We start from the raw sequence: 21,577 nt of genomic DNA on the forward strand, positions 1-21,577 counted from the left end.
TCTAATATCAAGAGCAGAAAATGTTTATTATGAAATCTTTCGTTTCTCAGAATGTTTATTCGTTGATGTGTAACCTGTATTTTGTTCCTTTGAAGAATAAAAGGTTCATTATTTCTTTCTTTCTTTTTTAAAAGAAAATTGTAGAGAAAAAATATTGCATTGAATATTTAAATTTAAAAATATACATATATATCTTTCTTACCTTGTCAGTCATGTTGAGAACCAGCAGGGATATTTCTTGGTTTGAGGTTTACTGCTGCAACATGAAGTTGCACAATTGCACAAACAGGAACTGCTTTACGCCAACACAATAAATAACAGGTTTCATTGCCAAAACACTGTTACTTTTTAGTTATCAGAACATAAATGCAGATTTTTGCATTTTAGCTGCCACATTCACAAAAAAACAACAATGCTTTCCATTAACAATACTGACCAATTTCAGTGTAACGTGAGAATAAATGTCATGTTATTTAAAACCTTCAGGACAGACGGGCACTTAGCACATCTCTAGTGACTGTTTCTCCATATTACTTTTATTCATTTTATACTTTGTATTTAAAAATGTTTTTCTCTCACTTAAAATGGAGGCTTTAAATGATTTTTTTCTTTCTTTCTACACATTATATGCTGTATTTAAAGCACTTTAAATTGCCTCCATGTATGAATATTTTGTAATTTGAATAAACTTGCCTCACTTCATCTCGTCCTCTGCAGACTTTGTGAATCAGTAGACTCATTTAGACAGAAATCAAACTGTGATAATCATGTTCTCAGGTTGGATTTATGTTGAACAGATCACAAAAACATTTCAACACTGACAGTGTTTAAGGGCAAAAAGTCAATTTTAATAAAAATGACCATATAACATTTATTAAAATCTAATAAAATTACAATTTTTAATCTACTTCCGTTCGGGCCCATGTTGTGGGGTGTCAGGTCCCAGTGTTGAAAATAAATACATCTCATCATCATCATCATCATCATCATCATCCTCATCATGAAGCTGCAGACGTCCCATTACCTTCCTTCCTCGGCTCTCGTTCAAACTGTCACAGTGAAGCAGATAGAAACAGCGACGCACACATTCGACAGCAGGAAAACATGATCTGAAGCCACAGCAGGGTTAAAATAAGTCATTGATATCATTTCAGCCCTACACACTGAGAAATGCACCAGGCAAAACATGATTGGTTTCCTTTAAAAAGCGGAGTTTCCCACCAGCCAGCTGACGTCTCGGGTGTCGAGCATCATGCAAGAGACAGAACAACAAGTTTTCCTACGTAGTGTTTCGTTTTGGTCGGAGACGAAAATAACCAATGACTGTTGTTTAAATTAAAAGTATTTACTGTTTGACACTTTGGGAAAAATGCTCATTTGTTTTCTTGAAGAGACTCAGACGAGAAGATCGCTAACTTCTCTTGTCTCTGTTTGATAAATAGGGCGCTAGCGGCTGGTTAGCTTAGCTTAGCACAAAAACTGGAAACAGAGGTGAACAGCTACTCGTTTTCTGTTAGACGGTGACAAAATCTGCCTATGAACATCTCTACAGTTCACTAATATTTGCATTTTACATGAGGTTATGCATCAGTGTTGCATCTACAGAAGGTCCAAAAGATGCATACGGTTGTCCACTGGTTTGTACATTACTTAGTGAAACCCCACATTTTACATTTAGCCATTGCCATTTTGGATTTTTGTAACCGGACGTGGTAAGTGGGAGGTGGAAGAACCCAGGCACACCCATTCGACAGTGACTTATCCATCACTAGCTAGCTTCACCCTCAACCGTACTGGGCTTTATCGTCTATTTTACTCTAAATTAGTCCACAATTTGCCAAAATGAACATCATGCTGTATTGAAGGGGACTTTAAACAAGCGATTGAGATCATAAACTCATTTGGAAAATGTTTACAGAGGTTATAAATTAAGTTGGAATTTTCTCATAGACTTCTATACAATCTATACTGGTTTGCAGTCAGATAAGTCGCCCCCTGCTGGCTGGCAGAAAGAATGCAGGTTTAGATTAATTTCATCACTTTACAGACTCAGAGGAGACACTGTTGCAGTGATGTTACTTCATTCTTTAAAACAGATGAAAGAAAAGCAAAACTTGAGTGTATTTGGTGGACGTTTTAGCTCAATTTCCAGCCTCTGCAGTGTCACATTTTCAAAACAATCACGAGTAGACATGAGGTTCTTGGCTTTTCCATGTCCATCCTTAAAACTGGAGTTCAGGATAAATCAATATCTGTTACAGTCAGCGTAAATGAGTTCACATTACGCTAACTGAATCCTTGACTACACTCTGTTGTAGTTGTTGTCATACTACTTTCTAGTTTGCTTGAAGGACTCAGTTCCATACATGCACAGTAGGCGTCCAAACCAAATTTTGCAGATTCGGGGAGATGACAAAATTGTCAAGTGGGCTCTCGTGTACTTGTGGACATAGAAAGTATGAAACTGTCTTCAGCCAATCAGCACCAGGTATGTCTCTCTGTATTTTGCACTAAAAGCGACGCATCAACTGGCAATGAAAAGGAGAGACGCGGTAACTCAGAGTACGATGAAGCCTACGTAGAAAAAAGTTTCTGAGGCTGCAGATAAAAAAGAAACTCAGAGTTCAGAGGAAGGAATACGGTCTAAAAACCAAATCAATCAGCATACTTTTTAAAAAGCACAAATTGACAGTATTTGTGTAATTACCCTGACTGCCAGAAGGGGGAGACAAAAGCAGGTTTAAAAATTGGAAAACATCTAAAAATACCGACTGAAGGGCAACGTTAAAAAGTGAAATTGAAAATTAAAAACCTTGCATACGACTACATCTTGGTTGGCTGCTTCACCAAAGAGCTTATAACCCTGTAAATCTACAAATTGCTGTTTGTTTTTTTTTGTTGCTTTACTTGTGAGTACAGAATAAATAACATGTTTAAAGGTTCTGTTTCCAGTCTTTGAGCTAAGCTACGTTAGCCAGCCGCGGGTGAAACAGCGAGACACTGATCTTCTCTGATATCTCCGAGCAACAAGTAAATCCCCCCCAAAAATGTGCAAGAGTTTGTTTAAAATCATCTCCTGATAAACAAGAAAAGGTAACAGACTGTGTGTTTGTGAGTTCCGTAAAAAGTTGTCTTTTTTTCCTTTTTCTTTCTTGACGTGTTTTTCTAAACACAAACCATTTGACCGTCATTTAGGATTTAAATACTTAATTAACGGCACCCCGACACTGAAGTCACCACAAAAAAACAAAACAAAGGAGGAGGAAGAAGGAGAAGAAGAAGAAGAAGAAGCCAACCGTTGCTCCACCAATACTGTAAAGTTCATGTGTGTGTTTGGTGGGTGGAGATCAAAGTGGAGGAGGGTTGTGTGTGCAGGGGGGGGAGGGTTTCCAGTAAAATTTAACTCAACTTAAATTAAAAACACAGTTGGAATTCATGAAATACATTCAGTCTCTTTCACACTATCGGCGGGAGAATCTGTTCTTGAACGCTTTGATAGTTTTGGCCATCATGGGGGCGATTTCTGCAGGAGGGACGACACAGTTTAAGAGATTTAAAGGAGCAAATACTGGAGGATTCTTGTCTTCTTGTTGGTTAAGGGAAGTTGACTTACTTTTGACCTGTGGTTTGTCCCGGGCAGCGTGACCTCCTGCTGCTGCCGCTGCTCCTCCACTCGGTGCTGAAGAGCGAGACGATCCAGGCGAAGGGTTGAGTTGGGAGGAAGAGGAGCGGCTTGATTCACCCGAGTAGTCTGTGGCGGGCGCCCTTATTCTGAAGGAGACAGGAAGAAGGACAAGCTGTGTTGAATATATGATAAAACAAAAAATACTGGAAGTTTTAGTAGACTTTCTGCGTGACCAGCTGATCAGCAGTTTTGTTAATTCTAGTCGTATTTATTCTTATTTTATTCTTGAACTGCGTACTCGACAAAACACGACATAGAACAGAAGAAAGTACACCGATGTGAAGCATCACTTAAACGTCAGATGGTTCAAAACTGTATCACCTCTCAGTAATAACTAACTTCTTAGTTGAACAGTTGAGTATTTGCTCTGATATGTAATGAAAAATTTGCAGTCTAGATTCCCGATATTAAAAATACAGCCACCACAGGAGGAACTCGACACAACAAAAGTCACATTTCAGGAAACTAAACCTCCTCAGCATGAAGGATACCAAAGATGTTCTGTCATTCTTAAGAAAATGTTGTTTCCAGCTTCTCTTTGCAGGAGGAGTTGGATTACTCAACATTTCTTCTTTAAAATACTTCAAAGGCGTACTATTGAATTTTACTTTACTGTTGTGTAGAAATTCTCATGATTTTGCGCTTTGAATGCTGGAATATTCGTCTTCTTCAAGCTTCTGTAGACTGAGAGTCATTTTGTCAGCCAGTACTTTGATTTATCCACAAACATTTGTCTATAAATGTCATCTACTCAACAGCTTTTGCACTTGCAGCTCCACATCATCACACTCCCACCTCTGTGCTTCACTGTCGTGGTCCTGGTCAGCTTCACATCAAACATGCTGGACTCCATCCGATCACAGATTCATCTTGGTCTCATCTGACCAAAGAACGTTCTCCAACATTCATCAAGTTCTTTTCATGTTCTTCAGCAAAGTTAACCTCTGTCTTTTGTGCCGAAGAGCAAGCAAAGGTTTATTTCTTGGATGCTTTCAGTAGAAGCTGTCGTTATAAAGTGTCCTTCACTGTCTGAGCTTCACAGAAACTCTGATTTCCACTGAAAACCCCTGGACCAAGTCTGAAACAGCTGCCGTCTGTTTTTTTACAGATTATGAAAGCAGTTCACTGTCTGTGGAGTCAGTTCAGGAAGACAACCACTGCAGCTCTGATTAGTGGCACGATGGCTCCTTCTGTAGCTACTGATTACTGCTGCAGCTGTGTTTCATTAGTTTTCAGTTGCTCGCTGATCTTCCTTTTTAAAATCTCTTCGAAGTCTCAGAATCAGATTTTTTTTATTCTTTTCCATGTGGAGCCGTGATGCAGACATGCAGATAGACACAGTCCACAGGTCCAAAGCAGTGAACAGCTCATTTTACAACCATGTTCATGATCCGTGGTCCTTTAGTTTCAGTGATCTCAGATGGATTCACTTTTGTTGAGTTGAGTTTCTACTTTGGGGCCTAAATTTTCAATATAGTCTTTTAGAGTATTTGTTTTGATTGTTCATAAGAGGAAAATTCTACTTGTCAACTCGGAAATGCTTCCGTTAATGTGAGGTGACACAACGATGACTCATTTGACATTTAAGTGGCATTTCACAGAGCTTTACTCACTTCTGCTGTTCACTGTACAAGTCAAATACAAACAGACGTCTAGTGAAGTACAAGAAACTTTTAAAGAATCTTCTCCTTTTCTATTTACAAACTCAACAACAGTGATATGTATCAGGAGACCTCAAACATTTCCTGCATATACTCACTTGATGGGCGCTGCCGCTGCAGTGGAGGCGGCTGTCGATGAACTGGTGGTTCCGAACTTCTCTTGTCGGCGGCGAACGTCGCGTGGGGGCTTGGCGACAGAATTGACATACGCCATCTTAACCTGCCGTCCTGTCGGAGGAAACAGCACTCAGAGATCTTAAACTAACATTCAGCATCAATCTGTGGGAATTAAAGTCAGTTTTTGCCACTTTATGTACTCCTGATGGTAACGCTGAACCAGTAGAAGTTTCTCCCACCTTTCGGTTTGTTGGCGTGTGCAGACGTGATGTTCTGGGTTAACATCCTCAGTCGCTCCTCGCGCTCGTCGTGCAGCCTCAGATACATTTCCCTCCACGACTCGTACTCCTGAGGAGTTTCTCGCTTGAAGTCGCGCCGACAGTGACGCATCCACAGCTCGTCTGAATCCTCTGTGAAACACTGATGGGGGGAGAAGGGAAATTTAAATTCACAAACGCTGTACGCATCCGCTGTCAGTCAACGTGATTCCTCGCGTCGTCAGCATCGACTGCAGGTACAAACGGGCAGCTGGTTGTTGGACGATATCTACGGAAACGTAGTAAAAGAGCTGAAGACAAAGAAGAATCACTGCTGTTTGGGCAATCACTGCTTTGCTGCATGAACCAGGACAACGCTGGTGTATTTTAATGTCTCTCCACATCCACACACTGTAATCTGCTATGCTCGTACAAGCCTCCTTTGTAAACCAGCAAACTCACTTTAAATCAAATGCATTTCACTCTACAATACTGATTTTAACTCAGTCTAAACTAAGTTGCTCTTCGTATTGCTTATTACAGATTTTATGTGATTTAGGTGATCTGGAGAGCCATTTAAATGTGTCATCAAATAAATTATTGTTAATAAAACAATTATTGTGTCACTTGTCAATGAAAACAATGAAACTCAACTTACAGACAACTTTAACCTCATCTGCTGCTTCCTTTAACAACTAAATAAAGATATGTAGATGTTGTGGTAAACACTGCTAAACGCAGGTGTATATTTTATTCATTGAACGTTATATATTAGACATTGAAGGCCTGGAATTGTCTTTTTATGACACACCCAACCAATGAATGAATGAAATCTTTTGTACTGGGACAAGATATAACTCACAAAAATTCTGTTTTCCAGTTTCAGGAGATCACCCAGCCTTCTTAGGGTCATTGTACGTTAAAAAAATGTAAAGACTTTGAAAAACTTTGTCAGAATATCAAGTCTGGCATGAGGATTTACAAGAAAACCTCTGACTGTAAGACGGTGTGTTTTTATTAAACTTTTTTTAAACTCTCTTTTTAGTTCTTTGGTGTGATGACGTTGATCCAACTTTGAAAAGTAGTTTTGGTCCACATTGGTCTTGGGTCAAACAAAATTTTTCATGTAAATTCATGACTTTAATCTTGGAGAATTTGATGTTTTTCATGCAAATATAGGACTTTATAATCAACCTATTTCTCACTTCTATTACTGAGAATTTTCTTTTTTTTAAATGTCACAGGGAAATAAACACATTGTCGCTTGTTCCAGCTTGACTTAACACTTGTGAACTGGCTGGAGGTCATTAATCCTCACAGAAGACTTTGTCATGGCGCCCCTCGACAAGCTAAACTCCCACAATGCTCTCTGCTAGCCAACACAGAACTGCCCGCTTCCTTTGGTCGCTACAGTATTAAACAGGAGGAGACGCCACCTGGTGGAACAACCAGGTACTGCAGCTGATCTACAAGACTTGAGCAGCGAAACATTAAGTTAATCAGACCATATGAGGAGCAAAAAAAATAAAAATTAGCTTGATCAGGACATCCCTAGTTTAAAACTCGGTTTTACAGTGAGAAGTCTGGGTTTCTACGAACACATTACCTGGTTGCTCTGCTCGATGCGGTACAGCTGCTCTGGAGTACATCGCTCCAGAACCGGTTCCAGGATCTCAAACGGAACTCCTCCCACCTCAGCGATGGCTGAAAGAACACACAGGCACCAGTTTGTGTTTGTTTTCACTACTTTCAGGTAACAGGCAGGTGGAGTTCAGGGAGAGACCAGAATAATTATCATACTATATTATTAGGAGTTAATATGAACACTTAAACAGTTTAGAGGGACTCTGAAGATCAGGTTTATCCTCTGTGAGGAATCACACCAACTTGGTCTCTACACAGATTATCAGAGCGTTTAAAGAAACAAAGCAGAAATCTAAAGGTCTGCAGGGGTGGAAGTGATGAGGGATGATACAAAAACTAAACTTTAGTTGCTGGGGCTAAAAACGTTGGCTCACAAACTGCTTCACTTACAGTCGATGTTGTTCTGCAGAACCCGGATGCACTGCTCGTACAGCGTCATCATCCGGGGCAGGTAGGAGGTCTTGGATCCGGAGTAAACCACCATCTTAGAGTTGAACCGCTTCCCTGTGAAGCCTGCGTCCTCCTCATCGTTGCAGACGGGAACTGAAAGCGAAGAAGGAAGGGAGTGAAAGTGAGGCAGCGTGATGCAGAGCGAGCCTGGAGGCAGATCTGCTGACACCGACGAGAAAATTAGAACCAGATTACGGCGTTCATGAATGTGAAACCTGAGACTTGAGATGAGTCTGAGCATGCAAGAAGCTTCCAGGGTTTCAGAAGTTGCTGCACGGTGAAAAGATTACAAAAACAAATCCTCATTGTGGACCTGTCACTCACTGTGGGCTCAGTTTTCACTGTAATATAAAGTCCTGCACCTCTATGGAAACAGGACTAGAAGTACAGAGAACTCAGAATTATGACAGTTATTATGACATAAAACAGGAGAAACATTAAAATTCAAGTTTTTATTAAAATATTAGCTTAACTTTGATGACTCTCTTTCTCACATATGTTGCTAAATTATTTCTCAAATAAAAATTGTATTAAATAAAAAAAGATGGCGCCTTATCAATTGTTTTACAAAAGCTGAAAAAACTGGAATCAACATGTTTGCCAATTTTCCAAGTGACTTTACATGTTACTTACATTTTTGATTGGTTTTCACACGTCTCCTGTCTACTCTGTAGAAACACTACCAGAAGTTCAACCGAAAAGTCCCTAAATTTCTGTCGCAGTCTGTCGGTCAGTCCTGGATTTTTCAGTTATGTTAAGGAGCCAAGAAGTTGTTTTTTTTTTATATAAAATCTGTTGCAAAGTATTTATTTTTTAGTTAGATGTGTAAAATAAATAAGAGTAAGTAAGAAAAAAGTAAATGTAGGTGAAGTCTGACAACTTTACGCCGCACATTATACATAAAGTTGTGAGTTTTCTGTTTTTATAGTTTGTTAAATTGTGTAATTTTGGGGATTTTTTGAAGCAAACACACCATTCAAGGACTGGGTTTGAGGTTCAGAGGGTTAAAGGAGATGCAACACGATGTAACTGCGTATAAACAATTTTTGATTTTAAGTTGAGGGTTTGTACCTTTGCGTCTCTGAGGAGAAAGCGGCGTGACGTCGATGGAGGGCAGAGGTCTGTAGTTGGGCTGGATCGCTGGCAGAGAGAATTCAGGGAGAGTCGGAACCGCCTCGACAACCTGCTGCAGCAACAAACTACAATCAGCACCCGAACAAGTCAACAGTTTTACCCACACGGTAATAGATCCAGATCACAGTGTAATTTGGTTGACAACAAAGAATGCTTCTGATGAAACACAACATTTTTCCTCATCGTCTGTAACCAGAGTAATGGCAGCTGATAGTGGACTCACAACAGAACTTCTTGAGACAAAGTATGTGAGCTGGTTGTGTTTAGGTTTGTTATAGAACAACAAAAGAGCCTCGAAACCCGGAGTAGCCTTTGATATCTACAAGGTTACTGCTTTTCTCTGCGCCACAGTCACTGAGGACGAAGCAACTGTTGCTAGGAAATGAAAAAGATTCTACAAAATAAAAGCTGGCAGGTTCAAGGCTCGGTGAAGTCCTTCAAGTACTTTCAGATCTGATGAACGGCTTTTATGACCACTGTGGCTTCTTTAATGTCATAAAGGTTAACAGACTGATTATATTTAAGGTTTGAATGCATGACTTTCCACTTTTTCATACTTTTTTTTGACATTTTACAAACTAAACAATCCACTTAAACAATTAAAAGCTCATGAGTTACTATTATTTTATCAAACTATTCACTATTCAGGGTTAAAAATTCACGTTTCACATCCTAAAAACTAAAATGAGACTATCTGTAGAACTAATGTTCTGTGTTTTTGTGGTTCCATCCAAAAAAATGGTCCAAATCTAACCTGAAAATGGTGATATTTAATGAAAATTGCTTTATTTTGTATGTAGAATTTTCTTAGAAACTGCCAGAAATGCCTTATGAGTTTAGAGTATTTTATCAAACTGCTCACTTTGGGGTAAGAAATTAACTTTTCACATCCGAAATACTAAATCTAGACACATATTGACTCGTGTTCACTGAACAGAAATCATGTTGCGTTTACTGACTCTCTCCCTTTTGCGTTTTTCCGGCGTCGGTGCTGCCGATGAGCCTGAATGTGGCCTCTTGGTGCCCTGAGCGCCGTTGGCCTTGTTCACTTTGGAGGAAGAGGAGGAGGAAGAGGAGGAGGACGCAGGCGGAGGCGTTCGGGCGCGATGGGATGACGACGTGGAGGAGGAGGAGTGAGACGGTCGGCTGTGTGACGAAGACGACGACGTCGGCAGCGGCTTCTTCTTCTTCTTGACGGACGTCGGGGCGTCGTACGTGAGGAAGGACTCGAAGGACATGGTGGGCGTCTCGAAGTATTCCTCCTCCTCCTTAGACGGAGAGTCCTTCGGCGCTCGTGGTCGCCCTGGAAACACAGACGGAAAGGTCAGAGGAAGCAGTGCATTGTGGGAAAAGTAGGATTTATTACACCGCATGCAAACAAAAAGTTAAGGCAATAATGATTTACAGATCCAGTTGAAACTAAACTTCTATAAAGTTTTTGGGTGTCGTTACTGATCACAAGCTGCAGCAACTCATTTTCTGTTATTAAATTGGTTAATAAGGTGGCATAGTTTTAGATTTAAAAAGATTTTTATATGTGAATTAATTTAGCAACCCCCTCCAAAAAAAACAGCAAATCTGAGTGTGTTGGCTTTTCAGAAAATTGTCAAATTTATCAGAGCCAGAAACTGTACCAACTGAATATTTTTTTTTTGTATTTTCAACTTTCCAACGATCCTTGAACTAATCATCCGTGTCGTGTGGTTCTCTCTTGAAAATTGAGTTTAACCCTCAGAATACCACAGGTGGGTTTGAAAAACGTGACCTTTAAAAAATAAAAATCACTAAAATCACACCACTCATCAGAGCCAGAAACTGTAAAACAGTAGAAATAATGGTTCATTTTTCCAACGGTCCTTGAACTAATCGTCTGTGACGTGTGGTTGTCTCTTGAAAATTAATCAAATCCAAGCTTAAAACTGTGATAGTTTATCACAATTGCTTTATTCTGCATGTTCTCGTTTTTTTAGAAAATTGCCAAAAATACTTTGCTGCAAACGTAAAGCCTTCAGTGGCTCAGCATTGACAAAAATATGCAAAATTATGGAAACAAATAAAAAATTGAAGTCCTAAAATGTCTATAATATGTAGAGTCATCATTTTTTTCAGTGTTGGTAACACCTGGGGGCACTTAGTTTGAGATCTAACATACGTGACAAAAAAACAGTATAACTTAGAATAATATTAAAAATCTTCAGCTTAAAAATGTTAATTTCCATTTTAACCCGCAGAATCCCACAAGTGAGTTTGAAAAGCATGTGAAAAAAAAATAAAAACAAAATCACTGAAATCCCAACATTTATCAGAGCCAGAAACTGTAAAACAGTAGAAATAAGGGCTCAACTTTCCAACGGTCCTTGAACTAAACCTGAAAATCTAAGCTTAAAATTATGACATGTCATCAAAATCACATTATTCTACGTGTTTTTTGTTTGTTTTTTCAGAAGTTGCCAAAAATAAGCAACTTGCACCAGATTGTGTAAAGAAACGACGCTGAAGCTAAACGTCGACGAGCGTTCCTCCACACTGAGCCTTCCTCAGTCATCCGGTCAGGATGTCGCTCTCTGTTGTGGTCACGCTTTGAGATCGATGCTGATAAAACAGAGACGTGGTTTCTGGTGCACAGAGCTGCACAAACGATTACATAATCATCATTTTAGCTTCTGTTTTTTGAGCTTTTTCTCTTACAACTCATAGTTAAACTGTCAAACCAACCAGAGGGTTGTGTTTAAAGCTTGAACCAACTGACAAGTAATGTAACTGCACCTTCTAATTAGTCATAAATAATCCTCACTCAGTTGTTGCTGTGACATCATATAGAGATTTAAATAAATAATGAAGGAGTTGCGTTTTATTTAAGCTTCCCTCCAGCTCTAGCCAGCACTCCTCATAATAGACATAATAACATTTTCATGAAGCCTCAGTGTTTACAGTCGAACTGTGACATTTCTGTTCAGATGTGTTGTATTTATAGGCTTTTGTTAAGCAAAGAATAGAAGGGATGTGTTAAAATCAGGTGGAGTTCCTCTTTTATTGATACGGTGCCATGAAGACGCTCTGGGACTGTTTGTGCTGCAACATGTGTGAGCAATGGCCAAGAGCTTGTTGTCAAGTTCTACACAAGTCTGTTGATGATCCATTAATTTGAGTCAGGTGTGCTGCAGTACGTCTAAAACTTGCAGGACAGTAGCTCACGAGGACCGCAGTTGGAGATGTCTGGAGATGTCTATATATTTATGTCTATATATACACAGTTGAAACCAGAAGTACACTGTACAAAAAAATACAATCTTTTCTTTCTCACTGTCTGACATTAAATCAGACTGAACCTTCCTGTTTTAGCTCAGTTAGGATCACCAACATTAGTTATGTTTGCTAAATGCCAGAATAATGACAGAGAGAATTGTTTATTACTTTCTCCAGAGTCAGACGTTTACATCCATTTCCTTTGCATTTGGTGGCGTTGCCTTTAAACTGTATGACTTGGGTCGAACGTTTCGGGTTTCCTTCCACAAACTGTATGAAAACTTTTGACTTTGAATAAAGTGATAAAATAATTCTCTCTCTCATTATTCTGGCATTTAGCAAATAGAAATTATGTTTTTAACCCTAACTGACCTAAAACAGGAAAAGTTTAGTCTGATTTAATGTCAGACAGTGAGAATAAAAGATCATGTGTCTTTTTATAGAGTGTCTGTAAACTTCTGGTTTCAACTGCACAGATTAACGTTTGATTCTCCTCCTTCTTCATGGCTCTTCTGGTTCCATAGAGGTGCAGGACTTTATGTTGCAGAGAAAAATGAGCCCACAGTGAGGAAAAATGTGACAGAAGGAACATTTTAAATGCCAATGCTTGGAGTTCAGAGGAATAAAGAACTTGAAGGAACTCACTCGTCTAACTGCCAGATGAGAAAAGCTTTTGTTGGACTGTTTTCTGTCTAAGTGATGCTCTCCATCACTCACCGTCGTCTCCGGCCTTCTTCTTCTCCTCCCTCCGTCCGTCCTGCGTGTTCGACTTCCTGCTGTGCTTGGCGGCCTTCAGAACCGGACTCTGCTGCCTGTCTTTGTCGCCGCTGCGTTTCTTCGCGTCGCCGCCACCCTGAGCGTGACGCTGCCGCCGCTCCTCGTCCCTGCTGCGGTCGCTGTGGTGGTTCCTGCCGGCCTCCTTGTTGGGTTTAACGTGGCGGACGTCTTTGCGGGGAGGAGGAGGCGGAGGCGGAGGAGGAGGAGGGCTGGGCTCGGGGCTCTCGAACTCCTCGGACTGATAGCCTCCCGGGTGTGGGGGGCTGTACTGCTCGTGTTGAGGAGGCGAAGGGGAGTAGTTGGTGTGGTAGCCCCTCTCCTCTTCCTCCTCCTCCTCCTCCACCTCCATGTAGGAGTGCTCCTCCTCCTCTTCCTCTTCAGGTGAAGGGTCTCTGGGACGTCGGTGGCCTCCTCCTTCTCCTCCTCCTCCTCCTCCTCCTCCTCCTCCTCCGCCCTCGTGGCCTCGAGAGTGTGCATGTGACCGGGAGGCTTCTTTGGCGTGACTGTTGGGTCTGAGGTGGAGAGAAATCCACATATGAACACAACTCACAGGTGATGTTGTTACAATTTATGCAAATTTGCACAAACCCAGATAAATATTTTGCATATTTCTCCTACTTTTTTTAATCATATATTCCCTGGATAGGCTACACTTGTTCCTTATTAGACTTACAGTACCAGCTTTCTTTATTAATCTTTGTTTATCCTTCTTTAAAAATTCTCTACTTTGTGCTAACTGTAATTTCTCACATGTAATAATGCTACTTGGTGGTTAAACTGATTCTGATGCTTCCTCGTGTCCTCCCTTAAAATCAGTAAAATATCTGAGAAGCTGAACTGCAAAAAATTATTTTTTTTTTTCCTTTTAAACATTTGTACCTGTATTTTCTTTTTTTTCCTAACAATTTGCTGTTATTTTGCAGATTTTTCTCATTTTATTAAATTACAGACATCTAGTTAAAAAAAAATCTATAAACTAATTTATTACCTTGTGAATTTTACAATTTTATCATTTAATTTACACGTTCACAGTAAAAAAAAAAAATATTTAAAAAAATCATAACAGGCCAAAACTCTACATTATGTCCACATTAAGAATCTGTATTCTAATAAACATTATTTTTTGTCTCCTTAACCATAAATTACACTTTTTTTTTTTTTTTTTACTGTATTCAAAACAGCAAAATATTTAATTATTTTACAGATATTTGTGGTTATTTTCACAGGCTTTATTTTACATTTTAAAAAAATGTTTATATATAATATTTAGCCACAAAATGACTGTTGTTTTGTATTTTAATTAGCAAAAACAAAGGGGGGATAATGCATGTTATTTGAAAGACAAATTATGTATATTGAGGGCAGAAAAATTAACTGGTATTGTCGGACATTAAATATTAAATAACTCAGTTTTGGGAGCAAACAAACAGAAAAACGTTGCTAAGACATTCCTAGTATTTTGTGTTTTAAGCCATAATGTCTCCACTGTCTACTTGTTGTAAAAGTGAAGTATATTGTTAATAAAACTAAATAAAATAGTCGCCAAAGAAGCTTGTGTCCATTAATTAATGGATTAATTTGACGTGTAGTAACTGTTAAGGTAATGAAATGAAATGAAAAATACTTTATTTATCCCAGAAGGGAAATTCAATAGTAATAATCTAAGCAAACATCCTAATTTATAATTTAACTAATGAATGTAGTTGAATTAAATTCTGAAATATGATGAAGTAGAAGTTTAAAGTTTCAAAAATAGCAAAACTCAGTAAACACACTTTAAAACTTCAGTACAACACATGAGTAAATGTGACTCATAAACACCATGAGCTGATAAAAGATGACAGACGTCTGAGAGCTGTTGTTATCCATACATCAGAATTAAAACAGTCGGTTGTGTGTCTGAGCGAGCGGCTCTGCCAGGTGTGGTCACCTGTAACAGTGACATCACAGCATCCTGGATCTGAGCTGCAGCGACGTTCAGCGCAGAGCGATAAGAAACGTTTCAACAGTGAGTCAAACTACTCAACAAACACTCGTCACAGATTCACACATCACAAGTTCTTTCATTAGAGCCACAGATTTAAGATTCTTTTAGTGCTGTTCATGAAGAACTCGTGTATTTATTCAAAGTGTTTCAACTATTTATTTAAGATGGAAACATTTTTCAATATTTAAAAAGCTTAAAAAAATCATTACAATTTGTGTTCAAATGTGACCTTTTAAAATGTGACCTGACAAGTTGTTATCCAGTTCTGTCTTGTTATTTTTTAGTGATTTATATTCATTCTATCACGTCTTAAAAATTAATTTTACAAGTTTTTAATCGTATTTTCACCTTTGTGCACATATTTTTGTCACCTCAAACATGTGAAAGCTGTAAAGTGTGTTAAGTCAATAAACTTCATTTAATTTAAATATTTTGATGTTTCCTTTATTTAGGACATACACAGCTATCCTTGCTTTGTCACTCTGTATTATTGATTTCTGTATTTTGCTGCATTTATGGGATTGTAAATGGGAATATTTCACAATTCATATAAATCAAAATGGCCCTGCGATAGACTGGCGACCTGTCCCCTGCCTTCGCCCTAAGATAGGCTCCAGCCTCCCCATAACCCTAGTGAAGACGAAGCGGTGTGTAGATGATGGATGGATGGATATAAATCAAAATGAGCACTGGCATAGCAAGACACTGCACATACATTCTTCTTTGATTAAAACATAAAGAAGCACAGAAATACATTTATTTTTGCAGATATATTTGCTTTTATTTTTGCCAATTAATATAGAACTTTGCTTCTTCTTATCTCAAAAATATGTAGAAAGTATTCAACAGTGAAGGCTGATCTTAACTCGACCTGTTTCAAATGTATTTTGATATAATTTCTCCCCATTTTGTTTTAGTCCAGCGTCTTCAATAATACGATTTTTCTTTTTTCAGGTTGCAAAATCAGAGTAAAAATGAAAATGACCACTTAGCAAGCTAAATGCTAAACTTGCTAATATTGGTAATATTTTGCTTGCATTTGGAAGCAACAGGACTCTGCCTCGAGGTGAAAGTAGCTGAAATGAAGGTCTATTTATTGAAAAAGACTCAATATGTTTCCTGCATGTTGTTCAAGAAGACACCTTAGTCTCCTGACAGAGAAAAGGACAACAGATGCTTCGTTTTAAGAGTCTTCCAGGTTCCAGGTTTGGATCCGGTGCTCTGGAGCACTTCATGACATCAGATAACAAAGCGACACTCACTGCTGCCGTCTGCGTGTCGATGCAGAACGTACCTGTCTGCAGACTGAGGAACCAGTTTCTTCCATTTGGCTACGAGGCTTTTCGCCACCTCTCCCGCTGCTTCATGTTTCCTGAAAGAGTTCACAGTCTTTCCCACTCCAGTTTCCTGCAAGAGAACCAGAGAACACATGAGAAGAGTCCGACATTAGCCAGCACGTGTTCGTTTCACTTCAACAGCTGCCGACATGCGTCTGGCAGCTTCGGCTGACTGATCCGGTCGGTCTGAAACGCGTCGTGTGCTCATAGTTGCTGACTGAGCAACATATCTCTGTTCCTCTATACTGGTGTTCTGTCATTATGGGTTAAACTCTCTGATCTCAGCGGTTCGACGTCACTCGAGTCACTGCAGCCTGAATAATTTCATTCCTGCAGACTAACTTTCGCTTTTCTTCCTCCCAGGTTGTGAGTGAATCAATGACTCCTTACCACCAGTATGTCCACGGTCATCGGGAGCTCCCCCAGTCTTTTGAGAGTCTTCAGCAGCTGGAAAATCAGAAAGAAAACTGCATTATTATTTACAAGACAGAAGCATATTATCTTTTTTCAAAAATGTCAAGATTACACTATTTACCAGAGTCAGAAACTGAAAAAACTGAAAACATTGTTGGATTTACATCTTTTCAAAAGGTCCTGAACATATCGTGTGTTTGATGCAGTTCTGTTAAAAAAAAATTACCAAATGGACGCCAAAAATTGTGAGGTTTCATCTAAATCTGTTTTTTTCATTTTAAAAATTGACAAAAAAAAAACAAGCTGTTTACACGAAGCAGATTATTATTATTATTATATTATTATTATCAGTGACTCGGCTGCAGCCAATAGTCATGTGACAAAGATTCTGGCACTTTTCGGTTGAACTGCAAGCCGTGTTTACACAGAGCAAAGGGGAAAAGGTATGAAAAATGTTAAATCTAAGTAGCAGAATAGTGATCTTATTACTGCTGATACTGACTGTCCAGTCTTGTGTGTTTGACAAACACTGTACAGTGACTCTCTCCATCACTTGACAGACTAATGAAGCAGAAATGTTACGTATCTCATGTCAGAAAGGGACATTTGTGATGCATTTAATGCTCATTACTAAAACTGATGATCTCCAGCTGCTCCTGCTCCTAACAGAGCTACTGTTCAGACTCCAGCTGCTGCTGTGGTTCAGTCTGTGATGCTCCAGTATGTTGGAAATGTCCAGCTGCTACGATTTGAACCCATCATGAAACTACAGGAGCTCAGGAACACAGTAAAGTGGAGGAAGTAATCCACCGCTGATCCACAATTAGGTAAAAGCAATAATACCACATTGTGAAAATACTCAACCACAAGCACAAGTTCTGAATTCAAAACGTCTCTCTATATATATCATTTTAAATATCTATAGTTTATGATAAATAAAGTTTCAAGCAAATCAGAGCTGATTAAAATTATGATTTCAGACAGAATGACCCTATTTGGTCGAGGATAGAGGACCTTTAATATTATTGTTATAATTAGAAACACATGATTAATGACATATAACGGTCATGGAAAAAGGAAACAACGTTGACTACACAGCAAACGGCAACCAGTGTTAAAATCCTGTGTTTTGTTGGGCCCTTCATCCACCCCGACCTCCTCCCTGCCTTCACTTTATTGCACGATTTGTAATTTAAAAAAAAAAAAAGATTGTCTCCGAAAGTATCTGATAGATCAAGCTAAAAATTCACAGATGTATTCATAAATATCTATATTTTATGCTTTAAAATTTTCAGGCACATCAGCAAAACTGTTCTAAAAATACGATGATTTAAAGAGAAATGAGTTTCTGAAAATTACTGCAGATTGTGACATTTTTAGATGTGTAACGCTTCGCTTGCATATTTTAACATGAAATTTCAGAAAATTTGGAATGGAAAAAAACAGCTTTATTATAAATAATGATTTGGGGGAAGTTTCATGGCGATATCTAAATATTAGTTGAATATTTTAGCCTATTTACTTGCAGTGTGTCTCCTAAAATTAAATTAAACTTGCAGTAATTGACTCTGCAGCAGTAACTCAGTCCTGCATGATGTTATAGATTTAAGTGGCTGAGCTGTAAAATCACTAATATTTTATTATTATTATTATTATTATTATTATTATTATTATTATTATTATTATTATTATTATTAATAATAAATTAAAATTAAAATTCCTGAAACATGGCTCCAGTTCACCAGACCCACCACACACACACCGACACTGCTTTGTCACATCACGGCAGTAAACAAAGGGGATCCCGGACCCCGTTTCTGATCATTCACAGGCCGTTAAACGTCGCTATTTTATCGGCAGATCCTGCGTTTTGACGCTCGGCTGTAATTAAAGCCTCCGTTGACCGGGAGCGGATCAGCACCGGAGGCCTGCAGCCGCTCATCTGTCACTACTTTCCGCCAGCTAGCCGGTTGCTAACGGCTACTCCGGCCTGGAGTTTGGTCTTAAAGACAAACCACGTCGTGTTCGGTGTCGCTGCTGCGATCAGCGACGGACCACCTGGGCTCAGGTGTAGTGGCGAGCTGACAGGTGTTAGTTTCAGGTGAAAACATGCGTTAAATAAACGCGTTAGAACAAGTTAAAAATCCTTAATTACAGTGACGTCCCACGGTGCGTTCACGGGCTGTCGGACATGTTGGAACTGCAAGGACAGCATGTTCAGTATTTGTTTTTCCTTCCAAAGTGTTATGATTAATAAATTATTTATTACTCTACATGAGAAGAACATCTGAAATACACATTTATCTAATTATTTCATTCATACGATTCAATTTCAAAACACTAGATGCTGAAATGCTTCTTGCCGTTAACTTCAGCTACAAGAGAAGCAAATAAAAAAATGGTCTAAACAAAATTATAATGCGCATGTTTAACACACATGTGTTAAGCATGACAACAACAGGCTTATAAATTAATGTAAAATATTATATAAACATATTAAGTGAGTTTTGGTTGCTCTTAGTGGTCCCTAATTTTGTAGTATTTTATTTTATTTCAGGTCAGAAACTGAGTTCACAAGTTATTATCCCGTTTTCTCTCGTTTTGTTTTGGTCGTTTATGTTTATTTTCATTTACAAGTCTTTCCATTTTTTGTCTTATTTCTTTTTTTATCAGTTTATCTTGATTTTCTTAAAAAAAAAATTGATTGAACAAGTTATCATCCTGCTTGTCCTGTTATCTCAATAAATTAGATTTTCTTTGATAAATTTATTTTACAAGGTTATTTGACTGTTGTCTGTCTTGCTTTTGTGCACATATTTCTGCCGCTGCCTGTCTTATGACATGTACAGCACGATGGTCGACTCCAGTTGTTTTGAAATGTGCTTGATTTGATAAACAAGCCAAAATCTCACACAAACTGTGATTCTTAATCCTTTTTACAACAAAGCTGGTCGATCACATTTCAGTTTTAAAACTACAGAAGACAAATTATTTGTTTTTCTATATGTGTTTCACTTCTCATTCGACTTTTTTTTCTTTGCTTATTTCATGTATTAATATTCAAAATAATCCATTTTATTTTTAATTCTGGTCGTTATAGTTTTCTACGCATTCATACATAACAATGAGTAATACCTTCATTGTGCTGCCTTGCTGTTTGTAAATGTATTGTTTAACATCTACTTAGTGTCACGGAGAAAAACTTATTCAAACAGCACGACTAACTAAAAAAGTAATAAATACAACTGAAATTAATGTTTATGATGGGATATTGGTGTCCAGTTAGTCTTTTTAGTGCATAAAAGATGCACAGACTCTAGCTGCCTCCTGTAATAAATAGTATTTATTATTCACACTAATTTTTAATTAATGTGTTGTGTCTATGAAATACTACTGATCAGAATCCCAAAGATCTATTGGCAAAGAGCAAGTTGGTCAATTTTAGCCTCATATTACATATTCAAGATTTTTATTTTACCCTCTAGAAAGTTGTGATCAAATCTGTCATCACAATGAATGTGAAATATGAATCCTGTGTCACTAACAACTGAATCAAATGAGACAACAACATTTAATTGAAGCCTGTAGTCTTTAACTAGTCTGTCATGTGTTGTTTTATTGGTGGAGAAGTTTTCGGACCTTAGTTCATTTTTATAATCGAAAATTCGAATTGTAGCTCATAAATAAAGCTGCTAAAGCTCCACAGTCGGAGCAGAAAATCAGCTGAACGCTTCTTTCCTTTAAACTCTTTGGGAACACGAAGCCAGACAGCGGTCCGTGAACGCAGCATTTAAAAAACCGTTGCGACTTTCGGGAGCTGCGTCTCCGCTGCTTCGGTCAATTTCTCGGCTCCGGTGATATTTGAGGAGACGGTCGGTGCTGAAGACCGAACGTGTCCGTGTCGACCGGACGAGTCGTTACCTTTCGAGGCTCCGGAGTCTCCAGGAGCCGGGACTGAAGTCTCTCCACTGTTTCCAGCAGTTCCTCCGCCATGTTTACTGCTGGTACCCTGTCGCCCGGAACAGAAAGAGGGACGGAACAGGAAGGGGGTCGGAGCAGAAAGAGGGTCGGACCGATTCATTGGCAGCAACATGGGACACGTATTTTATTAAAATCTAAACAGACACATATATTAATTTGTACGGAGTCTCTAATAGTTAAAAATCGGTAATTAGCTGTTATCAAAACTATTTACTACGTATATTATGGGCGTTTTATCGCTATTATTATAATTACATTTTCTTTTAGTAATCTAAAGTTTCACTTGCTGAATGAACTGTGCTACATAAATCAAGTCATCATTATGAAATTGTTATTTATGACATTATCCTTAAAAATGCTTTTGAGGCGATTTGTGATCTGTTTGATAATATTAAAAATACCCTGTAAAAAAGAAAATTAAAAAAGTGAAAATCTGCCTCCAAGAATGCCAGGAAAAAATCTATTTAAAACTGAGGGAGCAATGTAACATTCAGAAACTGTAAAAATAAAAGGAATTACCTGTAAAATAATGATATTATTAGCTGATTGAAATACAGAGAAACAGTTTACTTTTACAAGCTGAATATGAACAAATTACTATGTGCATCCATATTTGTAAACTATTTGATTTGGATGTTGTGTTCAGTTTTGTCCTATTTCTTCTTTTTCCCAGTCAAAATTTACCTTTTGACCGTGCAGCGTGGGTTCTCTCCAGGTTCTCCGGCTTCCTCCCACAGTCCAGAAACATGTTGAGGTTAACTGGTGATTCTAAATTGTCCCTAGGTGTGCAAAAATATCATTTTTTTAAAAAGATGTTTGCCAGTATTAAAGAAAAAATATGCATAATTATGTACATTAGGGCAGAAAAAAGTAAATAAATAAAAAAC

The 21,577-nt window shown here is 38.4% G+C and overlaps 1 protein-coding gene across 2 annotated transcripts; it reads right to left on the bottom strand.

Moving 5' to 3' along the window:
* Window positions 1-765: 765 nt before the first annotated feature.
* Window positions 766-20,721, bottom strand: eloa (elongin A). Of its 2 annotated transcripts, none has more exons than XM_008292878.1 (12): window positions 20,631-20,721; window positions 16,686-16,742; window positions 16,253-16,365; window positions 12,912-13,483; window positions 9,908-10,251; window positions 8,886-8,997; window positions 7,755-7,907; window positions 7,327-7,424; window positions 5,703-5,883; window positions 5,445-5,574; window positions 3,614-3,771; window positions 766-3,523 (listed from the first exon to the last, which is right to left on the bottom strand). In XM_008292878.1, the coding sequence occupies exons 1-12, from the start codon at window positions 20,700-20,702 to the stop codon at window positions 3,462-3,464; spliced, it is 2,052 nt and encodes a 683-aa protein (XP_008291100.1). In that variant the 5' UTR covers window positions 20,703-20,721; the 3' UTR covers window positions 766-3,461. The 2 variants fall into 2 exon arrangements, with proteins under 2 accessions (XP_008291100.1, XP_008291099.1); XM_008292877.1 differs by having other exon boundaries at window positions 8,886-9,000.
* Window positions 20,722-21,577: the final 856 nt, after the last annotated feature.

This window comes from Stegastes partitus, unplaced genomic scaffold, assembly GCF_000690725.1.
Source record: "Stegastes partitus isolate 25-593 unplaced genomic scaffold, Stegastes_partitus-1.0.2 Scaffold841, whole genome shotgun sequence".
In the NCBI taxonomy this organism is placed as follows: Eukaryota; Metazoa; Chordata; class Actinopteri; family Pomacentridae; genus Stegastes; species Stegastes partitus.

Bases quoted from the DNA above. Each gene is read 5' to 3' on its own strand.
- eloa (XM_008292877.1), bottom strand. From the start codon at position 20,702: ATGGCGGAGGAACTGCTGGAAACAGTGGAGAGACTTCAGTCCCGGCTC. The intron at 7,908-8,885 runs GTACAAACCCTC...CTTCGCTTTCAG, and splicing joins TTCTCCTCAGAGACGCAAAG to TTCCCGTCTGCAACGATGAG. The intron at 5,575-5,702 runs GTGGGAGAAACT...TTCCTCCGACAG, and splicing joins ACACGCCAACAAACCGAAAG to GACGGCAGGTTAAGATGGCG.